At 42.8% G+C, this 14282-nt stretch overlaps 1 protein-coding gene across 6 annotated transcripts in view; it reads right to left on the reverse strand.

Moving 5' to 3' along the window:
• The window catches only part of ITGB6 (integrin subunit beta 6), a 121177-nt gene that overhangs the window by 17739 nt on the left and 89156 nt on the right, over positions 1 to 14282 (reverse strand). For all 6 annotated transcript variants that reach the window (XM_084800270.1, XM_084800269.1, XM_084800267.1 and 3 more), the window contains 3 exons: positions 10108 to 10242; positions 9485 to 9902; positions 2169 to 2391 (listed from right to left, as the gene is read on the reverse strand). In XM_084800270.1, coding sequence (XP_084656396.1) covers positions 2169 to 2391; positions 9485 to 9902; positions 10108 to 10242 — 776 coding nt within the window. The remainder of the gene's footprint in view (positions 1 to 2168; positions 2392 to 9484; positions 9903 to 10107; positions 10243 to 14282) is intronic.

The following is a 14282-nucleotide window of genomic DNA, read 5'->3' on the forward strand; positions in this document are numbered from 1 at the left end:
AGAAAAGTATATTTCCAGGGATCCAAGGGAGTGATACTACTTTAAAGATGTCTATGGACCAAAGTAAGATGTAGGCCTTGAGTTCATCTTGTGCTACAAATAACTATACAAATAGAGTCAGTTTGGAGTAAGACAAATCTGCAAATGTTTCTTACTGTGGAGAGACAGCATGCCTTGGGAATAGACAGTCCTCACAGGGCCTGACATCCTCATGTCCTTTGGATCTCAGCTGTTGTGGTGACCCCCAACCATGAAATTGTCTCCTTGCTACTTCACGACTGTAATTTTGCAATTGTTACGAACCATAATGTAAATATCTGATATGCAGGATATTTGATATGTGACCCCTATGGGGGTCTCCGCCCACAGGTCATGAGCCACTGCTCTACAGGCGACAGGGTTTGGACCAGCAACCACTTGGGAGTAGGAACACAGGTCTTGTCTTAAAGCTGCTTCTGTGCTTTAAATATATTTGGGCAGGCTTGGTGGGGGCCTGGAGCACACTGCAGAGACTCATCAAACCACCTCTGTGCAACTCCCAGACTGCTCTCTCCCTGGAGTTCTATAGCATCCTCTATATCCCCATTGTGACTGGTACCCCACATATCTCTGTCAATTACTTGAAAAAAAAAATAATGGCATTAGGGAATGGCTCAGTGGGTAAAGAGCTTGCCATGCAAGTGTAAGGACATGAGTTCAGATCCCCAGAGCCCACATAAAAACCAGGCAAGTATGGCAACCCCACCTGTAGTCCCAGCACTCAGGAGGCAGGACAGGGGATCTGCTGCAAGCTGGCTAGCCAGATGATCTGGAATTGGAGACCTCACTTCAATAAATTAAGGGGAAAGTAATCAAGAAAGACACCTGATGTTGGACTACTCCTAGCCTACAACATCCATATTCACGCAGCAGTACATATAATGTACATCACACACATTCAAACATGCACATACACACACTATACATTCACATATACATATGCAAATAATAAAATCCTATCTTTCCCTTAGGACCTTAGCTCTTACAAAGGTAGAAACCATAACTCTTTTACTGCATTGCATATGACTTGACACCGTTCATGGCATACAGCAGGTACTTAATAGTTGTTAGTTAAATGAATACCTGCTTGAGTAAAAAGGAAGAATCGATGCATTGCAAAACCAACACCGACATCAAGCAGATGATGCTGGTTCCCAAACTGGAATGACTTTGTTAATTTCACGTCTTACAAACCAGATAAGACACTGACTCACAGTTACAAAGGAGATGAAACAGAATAGAAACAAAAACAAAAACCCTTGAAGACACTACTTTTTGTTGTTGTTGGTGGTGGTGAGCATGCTAGGAACTGAACCCAGAGACTTATGGATGCTGGGAAATCACTCTGCACCAAACCACAGCTGACAGTTTACATTTGGTTTTATTTAAGTAATTCGAATCAAGCTCTATGCTCTGGCATGTGTCTTGGTTTGCCAGGGACAGTGACAGGAACCGATTCTGTAAAGTGAAGCCGCTAACTAGAAATCGGTCTTCATAGAAAACCATGGGTGCATTTAGCTGTTGTTGTTATTGTCTTAATAGTATAAAAACCATGGTATATATGTATAACGGTAACCACACAGAAGTGCCAAAGTACATGGTGGTAATGGTGAGGGAAGTGACAGCTATGTCTCCCTGTTTCTGCCCTCTTGACCTACCAGGGTGGGAACAAATCCTGCGAGGTCAGCCTAGCCAGGTGTACATAAGAAGGTTGTCTGTTTCCCCCAGAAAAGGTGCGGACTGCCTGGGAGTGTCTACCCCAGGTAGCTCCAGGACATTCAGTGGAGAGGCCATCTGATGCTATCATCGTGGGGCATCAGCAGCACTTCCTCTGCTGTCAACAGTAGAAATGTGACATTGTGGTTTTGGATAATCAGGACCCAGAGGGAAGCAGGTCAGAGGCGGGCCGAGGATCACAGGGGCCCTTGGGCTGTGAGTTCTGATGTGTGTTGGAGACCAAACCCAGCTGAGACAATTAGAGGTTTGAGTTTACTAGACGCCATTCAAACTTTGATCCCATGGAAAGCTAGTCACAGAGGAGAATAAAGAAGAGGAGATACCAGGAGGGAGGGGGCTGCCATCCAGATGTAAAGCAAATACATTAATAAGGAGAGAGAGAGAGAGATTACCGTTTAGAGTTACAGGGGTCACCACAGGTCGGACATCGTTCACAGGTGGGTCCTGAGGCTCCAGGGTTCCTGCAGACACACTTGCCACAGACACAGTCCCCACGCCCACTGCACAGCACTCCGTCCTCAGAGGCACATGAGTCCCTGCTGGTTGTACAGTTGCAGTACTCGCCGGTCCAGCCATCCCGGCACACGCATTCGCCACAGTCACAGTCACCATTATCTGTAAAACACATTAAACACACACAGGGTTGCTTATGGCCCCAACCATTACAGGGTGGGAAATGGCTTCTTTTCTCTGTTCCTTTAAACATTGTCAGAGATTGCAGGTTGCAGAGAGAGAGAGAGAGAGAGAGAGAGAGAGAGAGAGAGAGAGAGAGAGGAAGTAGAGAAAGAAGAGACACACAGACAGAGGGGACACACAGACAGACACAGAGACAGACAAACAGAAGAGACACACACAGAGACAAAGGAACAGAGAGGCAGAAACACAGAAAAAGAGAGAGGCAGATAGATACAGAGAGAGATAGAAAGAGAAAGAGAGAGAGAGACAGAGAGGGAGAGTGTTTCTGGCCCTGTTTGTGTATTTACTAGTTTGTCTCCTAATCGAAAAATCACTCACAGCAAACTGAATAAATAACCAAAATGGGCCCACGCAGACAAGCCTACTGAAACTCTTTGGTGGGTTGTTCACTGGGTTTTAGTATGGAGATGAAGGGCAGGCAGCCCTGAATTAATACCCATCCCTCTATATCACCCATGCTGACTAATTGAAAACGGTCCCTTACAAAGCCCAGGAACAAAAAAACCTACTTCCATTGGTTGTGGTCAGGTGAAACATTCTAGTTTTATGTCCCCTGGTTAGCTATCCCATTGGTACATACTGAGCACTGACAAACTCATTAGCTATCTCATTGGTACATACTGAGCACTGACAAACTCATTAGCTATCTCATTGGTACATACTGAGCACTGACAAATTCTAACTCAGCATATACTCTGTGCCAAAGACTTCATTGGACGGGAGGATGTGAGAGTCTGACAGACAGCCTGTGCAGAGAATAGGGTCAGCCCCTGCAACAGAAGTAGCAAAGCCACCTCCTTCTGGAAAAGATTTAGAAATAACACATCTCACCACTGAATCTTTGTTCCGGGAAGCATGGAAAGCAATTAGGAGGTTCCCCCCCTCCCTTCCCCCAGCAGGCCAAATTGTAACAAGCCTAATTCCATTCACCAATTGTGGGTCTGATTTTTAGCTTTAGAATGTGGTGGGTAATGGAAACTAAGAGTCAATTATAGTTCCAGTTCTGAGTGCATCTGGCAACAAAGATGCAGAATTCAATAGCACGAGATGACTGAATTTATCCTCTAGTGTAGGAGGCAGGCAACTTATTACTACCAGTACTGACTATAACATACATCTGAGTCTATGATGCAGGGTGGAGGAGTTTCTCAGCTAAATAGGGCTTTGGGAAGGTTCAAGAGGAAGTGGTGCTTCAGCTGATTTTGGAAGATACAGATAGTTAGAAGAAAGGAGCTGCATACATTTCAGAGAGAGAAAATGACTCGAAGGGGGGTGGAAGTGTATCTAATAACCATCGTAGTTTCACAGGGCAGATAGAGCCAGAGATGGGAAAGTCCACAGAGCATCACAGAGCATCCGGAGTGAGACAATGGAAAGCCGCATGGCTAAAGGAAGCATATCTTCCCAGAAGGTTATGAAATTTTACATAAGGCAGTGACCTGAACAGATAGGTATGTGTGTCAACATCCTGGCATCAGAGAGGGTTCAAAGGAGGGCCAGGAAAGGCAGCTGTGAGGTCTTGCAGGAGCAGAAGCCTGACCCATGGCAGCAGCCTTGAGAACAGAGATAAAAAGATAAGCAATGCAAGCTGGAATGCTCGGGGCAGGGCCAAAACTGGTAAGAGCATAGCATGAAGAAAGAGATGGAATCCTCGCCAGGTCAGCAGGCTGCATAGCCGGCTGGTGGCACGGCTTTCTATTGACTTAAGAGTAGAAGCCGGCTGTGGTCACTGCTGTACTCCAGCCCTGGCACACAGTGGGGATCACTTGGTAAAGGACTGAATGGTCCTGAAGCAGAAGAGAAGAATCAGTCCTGAGTGGACTAGGCAGTGAGTCTCAATGGCTCCGTTGAGTTTGGAGGAGAAAGGACTATTGGGCATCTTAATAAACAATTGGAAAATAAAGAGAAGGGGCTTGGAATGTATCGGGGAAAGGCTCAGGTGAGGTACTTATGAATCAGCTCATCTAGGGCAACAGCCAGAGCGCGAAGAGCTGTGGAGAGCATCCATCTGTAAAACACGATTGGAGAAAAGGCTTCTTTCAGGAACAGACGAAAGGAGGAGGGTCATGGCAGGAATGGAGGAATGGTCCTGCAGAAGCCCAGGGCAGACTCAGCTTGCAGGAGGAGGTGCCTGGACACACTAATGGATAAAGATAGCTAGAAGAAGCAAGTTGCATACATTTCAGAGACAGACAGACAGACAGACAGACAGACAGACAGACACACACACACACACACACACACACACACACACACACACACACACAGAGAGAGAGACAGAGACAGAGACAGAGACAGAGAGACAGAGAGACAGAGAGACAGAGAGACAGAGAGACAGACAGAGACAGAGAGACAGAGACAGAGAGAAAGAGACAGAGAGACAGAGACAGACAGAGGGAGACAGAGGGAGAGGGAGGGAGGGAGAAATGAGGGGAGGTGCTGGAAATATGTGCAGTAACCATAGTAGTTCCACAGGGCAGAGCCAATGGTGCAGATGGTTGAGGCATTCAAGAGCCCCTTCTGGATCAGGCCACAAAATGGCTTATAAAACACTCTAAAATGGTAAATAGCTCGTTTCAGATAAGTATCCTTCCCGAGGATTTTTGAGTGCTTGCCATGGGTATTAAAGCAAGCATTTGATGTTCCAAACAAATAGCATTTATTTACAAACTCATAACAGATACGTTCCTTGGGGACGCGGGCGAGGGGCAGAGATGGCGCATATATAGGCATCTTAGGTCAGAAGTTTTGCTCTCCCAGCAAACTCTGCAATCACCTAAGTTAGTCTATGCCCATGTTTACCATGGTGCCCGCCCCAAAACTGATCTCTACAGGGGCTAGTCAGGAGAAGTGCTTCTAAAAGCTATCCAGGAGGAAGAACTTGCAAGCGATACTAAAAGGTCTACACTTTTATTAAAAACAAAGTAAAAATAATCAGGTGGCACATGCATCCACCTGTAGAAGATGCTGGTAAGTCACCATGGGACGGAAGACTGCCTTCGCTCTTGTAGACCTGGTTGTAGGAGTTGGCTGCTTTTTTGGCTTCATGACTGGGCCTTAAGTGACTGAGAGTAAAAGAGCCCTTCATATAATGCTTTGTCAGGCTCCAAACCACAGGAGTTCACAGTTGTTTTCTGAATGCTTCTGGGATGTGTGTGTATTCTCTGCGTATATGTATGTATACATGTATGTATATATGTATTTATACATGGATGTGTACATGGATTCTCTCTCTATTGCTCTATATGATATAATATTTAAGTGGCATATTTTTCAGATGAAAGATAGATCTAATTTATTTTGGACCCATCACAGTAAGACACACTCCAGATGCATTTTTATAGCCCATTGACTATGACTCAATTCATAATTGAGTCAAGGAATTCAACACAGTATAGTAAATCATTTGAGTAAAAACCAAGAATTAATTTTTCTACTGGAAGTGTTCTTGAAGACGCCAACATCTTTTGTCTGTTTGTCTGTTTCCCCCAGGAAAGGGGAAACATCTACAAAAGGGAGAAAAGCTCTATGCTATAATTTATTCTGAAAATTAATATGATGCATAAATGTGCATTTCCAGGGCCCTCAAGGCAGCCCAGTCTATCTCTATACACAAGAATTCCTGGGCAGAAGTTTAGAAAACCTGTCCTGAAAAGTTAAAAAATGACAGTCACAGCTAAAATATAAAAATGCATCTTCCAGAACTTAGAACCCTCTACTCGGCCATGATCATCATTAGGTCACTGAAAGTGTCAATTGATGCCCTTGGGCAACAAGTTGTCTGTTCGTGCCGCCACACCCGCATCTTAATATTGGTCTCATGTAGAAGCAAGAATAATAACCTTGGATCTAGAAAAAAATTTCAGGCTCTTTCCAGAGGGTTAGATCTTTCTGGAATGTCACTGAAAAATAACCCTCTGTGCATAACCACAAGACACTTTCCCCTTAATACCATTTGCCTGGTATGGCTCTCAGTCTCTTAGAATCAAAATAGACTAATGGAATTTGGGCAACGATAAACAAAATCAATGGAGCCTCCTATCTCTGAGTGCTTACAAATGGATGAAAGATGCTGTGTGACAAAGACCATCATGATAAAAGCTTTTCAGAAAAGCAGCACGCTGTCAAGTATAGTACCAGGAAAGTAACTGAGACCCATGCAAGTGTGAGTGGCATGTGTGGTGAGTTTGGCAAACCACGGCTGGGAGGGCAGCAGCTCTTCATGGGGAGGTGCAGCTTCCATGCCTGTACTGCACACAGTCCCAGACACATGGAGGCTACTCCACCAATCCCAGCTGGATTTGAACACTTGTATTTACTTTTACTGTGCCTTTTAAAAGAGAAGGCTACTGGCTATAGAGGATGATGATGAGGAGGAGGAGGAGGAGGAGATGATGATGATAATGATGATGATGATTAGCTAAAGTAGGAAAGAACTTGGCTTTGGTGGAGGTTTCTAAGTCCAGCTGAAGAAATCTTATTTTTCAAGTACGATTTCTTGCGATTCCTGCATCTGACTTTCTGAAAAGTGGCATTACTGTATAGGTTGAGAACACTCTCCTTGTGTGTATTCCTGATAAACTGCACATAGTTTAAAAAAAAAAAAAAGGAATGGGGGAACTGCATATGCCAGCGATTCCTGCTGTTTTAGGTGGTTTTACCCAGAATTTAGGGGTTAGAATATCAGGAGGGTTGCTATGCCATTAGATTAGATTAAATTATACTTGGGACCTGCAGAAATTCTTTTTTCAAGTGTTTTGGACACACATTTTACTAGAAAAGCAGTGTAGGCTTCTGCCAAATGCATCCTTCCTATGATTTGATGGTAGCTTTACCAGTGACTAGCTTCTTGTCATCTACAAGCCTAAATCAGATAAAAACACTGACCCTGGGTTTATACACACACACACACACACACACACACACACACACTGGAATCAGAAAAGGAAGCTTTGCATGAAAATGGGGAGAAAATTGATCTTTTGGGGGATAAATATTTTCATGTGGTTTTCAAAACACTTGGAATTCCTTGAGAATTTCTTCTTTCCTTCCTTCCTTCCTTCCTTCCTTCCTTCCTTCCTTCCTTCCTTCCTCCCTTCTTTCCTTCCTTCCTTTCTTCCTTCCTATCTTTTCCTGAAAATAAATTTCTTCCTTTCTTTCTTTTCATTTCCTTCTTTGTTTTGTGTGTGTATGTGTGTGTGCATGCATGTGAATGCACACATTTAAAATTTTTTTTTAATCTTTGTCACATGACTTCAGATCCTCCAACTTCAGCTTCCTGAGCACTAGGAAAATTATTCTTTTTCCAAGCTTCTGGCACTGCGGTCTAGAAATATAGCTTGCCTAGTTTTCTGTAAAGATAATGCCATTGTGTTTTGCTGAGATGTTTGCTTACCTCCTGTGATAACTAGGGTGTCTGAGTTTAGTCCACAGCCAGTTAATGCATCACTTGCAGACCACGTTTAGACCATTTAAAACTGTGTTAATATTTGCCACCCCTGTCAGAACAGGTCATAATTAAATAGGTGCATCAAAATAATTGTGAGTCATGTTTGATGTAGCATGTTCTTTTTTCTCTTCTTAAAAGATTGACTTTTAAATTATTTTTATTGTTTGTACATATGTATCTGTGCACACAAGTGCAGGTGGCAGCACAGTGCCAGCTCTAGTCCTCTGGAGCTGGAGTTACAGGCAGTTGAGAGTCTTCTGACATGCATGCTAGGAATTGAACTAAGGTCCTCTGGAAGAGCAGAATATGCTTCTAGCCATTGAGCCATCTCTTTAGCGTCTAAAACTTTATTTTATTTTTTTTTATTTATGTGTATGTGTCTGTATCAGTGAATGCCACATGGGTGCAGATGCCCATGAAGGCCAGAGGAGGGCATCAGAGCCCATGAAGTGGGCCTTATAGATAGTTAAAAGCCATTTGTCAAGAGGGCTGGAAACAAATTCAGGTCCCCTAAAGAATTGTATGTACTCTTAACCACAAAACCATCTTTCCAGGGTCTATAATATCTCTCTTTGTTTGTTTGTATTTGCTTTTTTGTTTGTTTTGAGAGAGAGACAAAGAGACAGAGAGAGACAGAGACAGAGAGAGATATCTCATTATGTAGTCCTGGCTTGTCTAAAATTCACTATGTAGACCATGGTGGACTTGAACTCACAGAGATCTGGCTACCTTTGCCTTTAAGTGCTAAGACTAAAGGTATGCACCACCATACCTGGCTTCTCTAGTATATTCTTAAAGTACATTGGTGTTTTTTTTTTTTAATATCTACAAAAGCATCTGTTAAAATGTTAATATTTATATTTTAAACTTTCCTTGAAAATTTCAAGAAATTCCAAGCTATTCTCTACTTTCATAGGCTTTTTCTCGCATGCCTTCTTGCCTAACTTGACTTGACTGGGTACCTAACTTAGTACATTTAGTGAGTTATTTGTGGCTACGTGTGACATAATCACCTGTAATCGAAGCACTTGGAGGGAGAGAGGGAGGGAGGGAGAGAGGGAGGGAGATGCAGACAGAGACGGAAGAGAGGGGGGAGGGGAAGGCCCCCAATTTCACTTAGCATTTCTGTGGCCTTCTCCTTGGTTCTGATCCTTAAGCAGTCTCCATTAGCTTATATTTTCCAAAGTAAAAGATATAAGAATCTGGTCAGACCCAGCAACTTAATCTAGAAAAGTCTGACAAACAATGGAATCCAGATCATAGTCAATTTTGTGGGATCTGGGTGATAACTAGAGAGGCGACATTCCAACGTTTATCTACTTAACGTCAAAAGACATTGTATTTAAATATACTGCAAATATAAGTTCAATTGACAGAGATCTGACCCCAAAGGAATGCTAGAAAAACAACAAATGCAAGTGACAAACCAGGTGTCCCAAGTCTAATGATTCTCCTCCCCCTCCCCCAACGCTATCAACAAACATTTACAAGTGCTCAGCCCAGGCCAGTGAAGAAGGAATGAAAGTCAGACTGCCTTGTAAGAGGCGCTTAGCCATAGCCTACCTCCGCAGAGCAGGCCTTTGTGTCTCAGACAGGAGAAGTTGTCGCACTGGCAGTAAGGGCCGTAGATGCTTCCATAGGGAGACAGGTGGCAGATGCATTGCCCACAATAGCAGTCACCCCTTCCACTGCAGGAGGGGTGACCCGGGGACTCCTTGCAGGAATCCGTGCTCACCGTGTCCTCGCCGCATTCACAGTGAGGACCCATGTGGCCAGGGTTGCAGGCACAAACCCCACACTGGAAGGAGCCATTCCCGTTGTGGCACTTCGTACTGTTTGCTTCTATTTCTCTCTGACATTCGCAGTCACATTCCGCACTGACGAGTATTTCGAGGGTGTCCCCCAGCCCCACAGGCTTTATGATAAGGGTTCTGCTTCTTTTCTCACAGTTGGATATGCTCACAGTCACATTGAAATACGCCTAGAAAAGAAAGCGCTGGTTACCTGCTTCCTCCCTGTGGCAGCCTGCAGGATTTGAGACAAGGCTGGTGGAGACTGGCTTTGCCAAAAGCGTTTAGTGAGAGATGGTTGAAAGTTTTGCAAGAAGTCTGGCTTCCACAATGTGAGCTAGCCTCTTACCCATCATCTCACTGATATTTCTTAGGATCTATTGGGCATCTACTTACTGTATCCCCAACTTTCATGTGGGAGCATTTCTTTTGGTGTGGGAAGAGGATGCCGTTGTTACAGATAGCTGTGAAGGACAGGTTGAGGCCTTCAGTGTCTCCTAACACCTCCAGTTCCACCTCAGACCGCAGTTCCTTTAGCGTAGACAAGAAAGGGTTAAGTCATAACAAGGATTAAATCATAAGGGAAAAAAAAATCCAACCGGAAGAAGGAGCCGGTTTATGCTGGCCCAGGGGGTGACGCTCTTACGCTTTGTGAGTTCAAGGACCTGAGTTCAAATTCTCAGGACTCATGTAAGGGGGACTCAGGATGGCAAGTCTGTCATCTAGACTCTATGATAGGATGGCAGGCAAAGAGAAGCCTTGCTAGCTCACTGGCTTATGTAACGGTGAATTAACAAGAGACGCTATTTTAAATATGGTGGAAGGTGAGAACCAGTACCTCCAAGCATGCCGTGGCACGTGGGAGTGTGCTCACGCACTCGAGACACACACACACACACACACACACACACATGGACAAAACTAACAACTACAAATTAATAAAGCCAAATTGAATATAAAATATAAAACCCCACCATTTCATTAATCCAACAGTAACATGATATTTAATAAATATGTGGTATATACAAACATATATAATATGTTATGTATGTTTCCCAAATATCATCAGTGTTGAGATATACTTGTTGTGGCAGTTAAGCTATGACACCATTTATGACAGACAGGAGCTGATTATTGCATGAAAGTGATTTTATTCATTCTGAAGGATTCAGTGAATCCCCCTGACCTGCACTGCATAGTTTGGCATCGGAAAGGCAATTCTTTTGCTCATGTGCCAGGAGTAAATGATAACAGTGTTCCCCTTTGTGGGTATCATCCCTGCTTCTTGGTTTTCAGAGAGCAGGACCACATCCATTCCCCAGCAGTGAACATTTGCCTCACTCATAGCAAATGCACACCTACCCTGCTGCTTGGCTGGTTGCGTTTCTGCATCTAAAGCCTCTTTTCATCTCGGTGTTAAGTCATAGTTCAAACATTTTAAGCGTATTTTACAACAGCTACTACCTTAACGCTTAAAGTAGCAAAAAATATGTGTAATGACGTGAAATGGCAATAATCTCAATTGTGGATGAAGACCATACTGTGATTGCCACCTGGCACCTGGTGCCGTAAAGACCTCACCAATTATAAGGTGGGTATATGTTTGTTTTCTTACTATGTTCGGTGGGGTTCAAATATAGGGCCTATGTAATGCCACCCCAGCACTCACCACTGAGTTATATCTCCAGCACCCCAAATTTTAGAGGTGATAATATACAGTGTGGTGGGTTGTACCTTAACATTATTTGGGTAATGTACAGTTGTGGGGGTTATACCTTAAAATTATTTGGGGAAATGTCAGTCAGACATTCAGCTTGTTTTTTCTACTCCTTGACTATTTAAAACATATATAAGGAGACAAGACCAGAACACCAAGCAATAAAAGCCAATAAAGCACTTAAATATTATAAGTTGAGTTATATTTCAATCCATACAAAAGGTTTTGAGTTCATACCTTTTTCATTGTTGGCATGTGTCATGTATGTATGTATGTATGTATGTATGTATGTATGTATCTATCTATCTATCTATCTACTATCATCTATCTACCCATGATCCTGGGGCTCTAATGTGCTAGCTATGTGCTCTACCATTGAGCTGTATCTGATCCCTCATTTTTGACAGTGTAAAATCACATTTTGGCTTCATTTTGTTCTGATGTGTAATTTTTGCCAACATCACAGAAAGATAGCTCTACTTCTTCCAAAGTCTGGTGTGTGTGTGTGTGTGTGTGTGTGTGTGTGTGTGTGTGTGTGTTATAGACTGAAGAAGAAATTCAGTCTATAGGTTTGTAAGGTGATTTATCTTGTGTGCCTGGCCCTTTGAAGGGTCTCCAGTTGCTAGTGAACTGGCCCTTTAAGGAGTTGTTAGCTATTAGAACTGCTTGACCCTATGGCCTTCAGTGTTGGTTGCCTCTTGGGTTTCTGGGAACAGGAGAAGACATAAAGAGCCAGCAGAGGCTGAGAGAAGGAGATTGAGTTAGAAGAGAAGGCAGTTGGGGCAGAAGATATTAGGAGACAGTTGAACCAGGAGAAACTGAGCAGTTGTTATGGTTTCTTCCAGAAGAAGGGTGGAGCTGCTAGTAATGGGGAAACCGGAAGAAGGGATTGTTTACACACACCCTTGGGGAACAGTTAGGAAAGAAATTAGATTCAGGGATCTCCTCCACCTCATCAATCCTTTTCTCTCTCTCCTATCTTATGTTAAAGGGTGAAACCCAGGGCATAAAGGGTGGGAAAAAGAAGACCAGCTACATAGGTTCGTCTGTTTGAAAGTCTTTTACAAATGCATTTAAGAATAACAGAGTTAAAAAAAAAAATAGTCAGACACAAGTGTCACAATCGCTTGTGCACAACACCTCATGGATTATACTGCTCCAATAACAACTCCAAAATAACAGTGCCTAGCAGAGAGATAGGTCCTTCTCGGTATTTTATGTGCAGGAGTGCTTCTTGGTATTTTTTTGAGGCAATAAATAAGGACTCAAGATTCCATTCGCGTGTGTAAGGACTTGATCTAAGCTACCTTGTAAATTGTGTGAGCGATTTGGAAATGCAAAGTGAGACGTAGCCTGGAACAGAGCAAGTAGGGGCGCGCGGGTGGATGGAGTTGGCTGACTGAATGGGTAAACATTTTTGACAATCCACTGTTCCTTCATTTGCCTAAAAATTTTTTTGAAGTGGTTAACAGTGAATACTTTTGAGAGTATAAAATTAAAGAAAATGGAATATGGTATAATCCAGTGAAGGACTGCTTTGTGATTCTATTTGATTCTTCACATTAGAACTTTAATTAGTGCACGGAGGGGGGTGTTTCTGTGTGTTTTGTTGACAGGTCTTCCTGTCTGGAAGAATTTTAAGGATGAGCTGATGTGCTGATTAATTTTTGATGAGCAATAAGAAAACTACAATATCAGATCATTGCTAGGAAGCAAAATCACCAACATTGCACAGTTTTAGTGGCTGTAAGTGTGTTTCATTCGCTGGGGGAAAAAAAATGAAGTCTTGCTTTTCTCCTTGTTGTACAAGTTTCAGATTTGGTGGGGTGATGTTAAAATCACAAGGGAGGGTTGTTTTTTTTTTTTTTTTCCAGAACATCCTTCTTCCCTTCCTCTGAATATGTCCAAGACGTCTAAGAAAGGAATCTTAAGTAGTACTAACTTTTAAAAAAGCATCTCAGGTGATTCTGGCCTGTTACTTAATTAAGGAACACTGGCTTCATATATATCCAGTATTAGAATATGTCATTATACATGGGTTATTAATCTGCAATTTTCAAACAACAAAAGTGTGGAGATTTTTGTTCCTTCATTATTAGGTAAATATTCTTTTGAAAGAAATACTAGAGCTTTACTTGATTTCTAAAAGTTTTTCTTTTTCTTTCTTTCTTTTTTTTTTTCCGTGCCTGTCCAAATTAGAGCATTAATTTTGGGGGGAGGGGTCAGGAAACACACAAAAAGGAAAATGATATTTAGGACCAAAATAAAAACAGCGGTGGCAACTGGCCATTCAGTGTTGATCAGCTGAGTTAGACAATGGAGACAAAGAAAACACAGCAATCCTTATCTATTCGTATTTGTTGAGGAAGGGGAGTTCTAGTGGCCTTGTAAGGCAAGGCAAAAACAAATACAATAACAACCAACCAAAGAAAAAAAATCGATGTGTATTTGTCTTTCTTTCTTTGTGTCTATGATGAAATATTGTGACAGGAATGAATGGCTTGTTTTAACTCAGAATTTCAGGGGTTATAATGGGGGAGTCGAGGTTTTGGCACTCAAAGGAGCTAGCCATACTGTGAGAAGAGAGCCTTCCTTACCCTGCTGCTCAGGGACAAACAACCTGTGACATCCCTACTACTATGGATGGACTCCAGCTGAACTGTGAGCTGAGATCAACCCTTTCTCCCGTAAGCGGCCCTTTTCAGGATGTTTTACCTAAGCATCCGGGAAAGGAGCTCAGACAGTGGCCTCTGCTCCTATGGGAATACAGAACAGGGACCAAAAAAACTTTTGGTACTTTGGGTTGTGGTCAGCAGCTTGTATTTTTATTTGTGTTTGATGTTCTCCCTTTGAC

Source organism: Acomys minous, assembly GCF_964271855.1.
Source record: "Acomys minous genome assembly, chromosome: 10".
NCBI lineage: Eukaryota > Metazoa > Chordata > Mammalia > Rodentia > Muridae > Acomys > Acomys minous.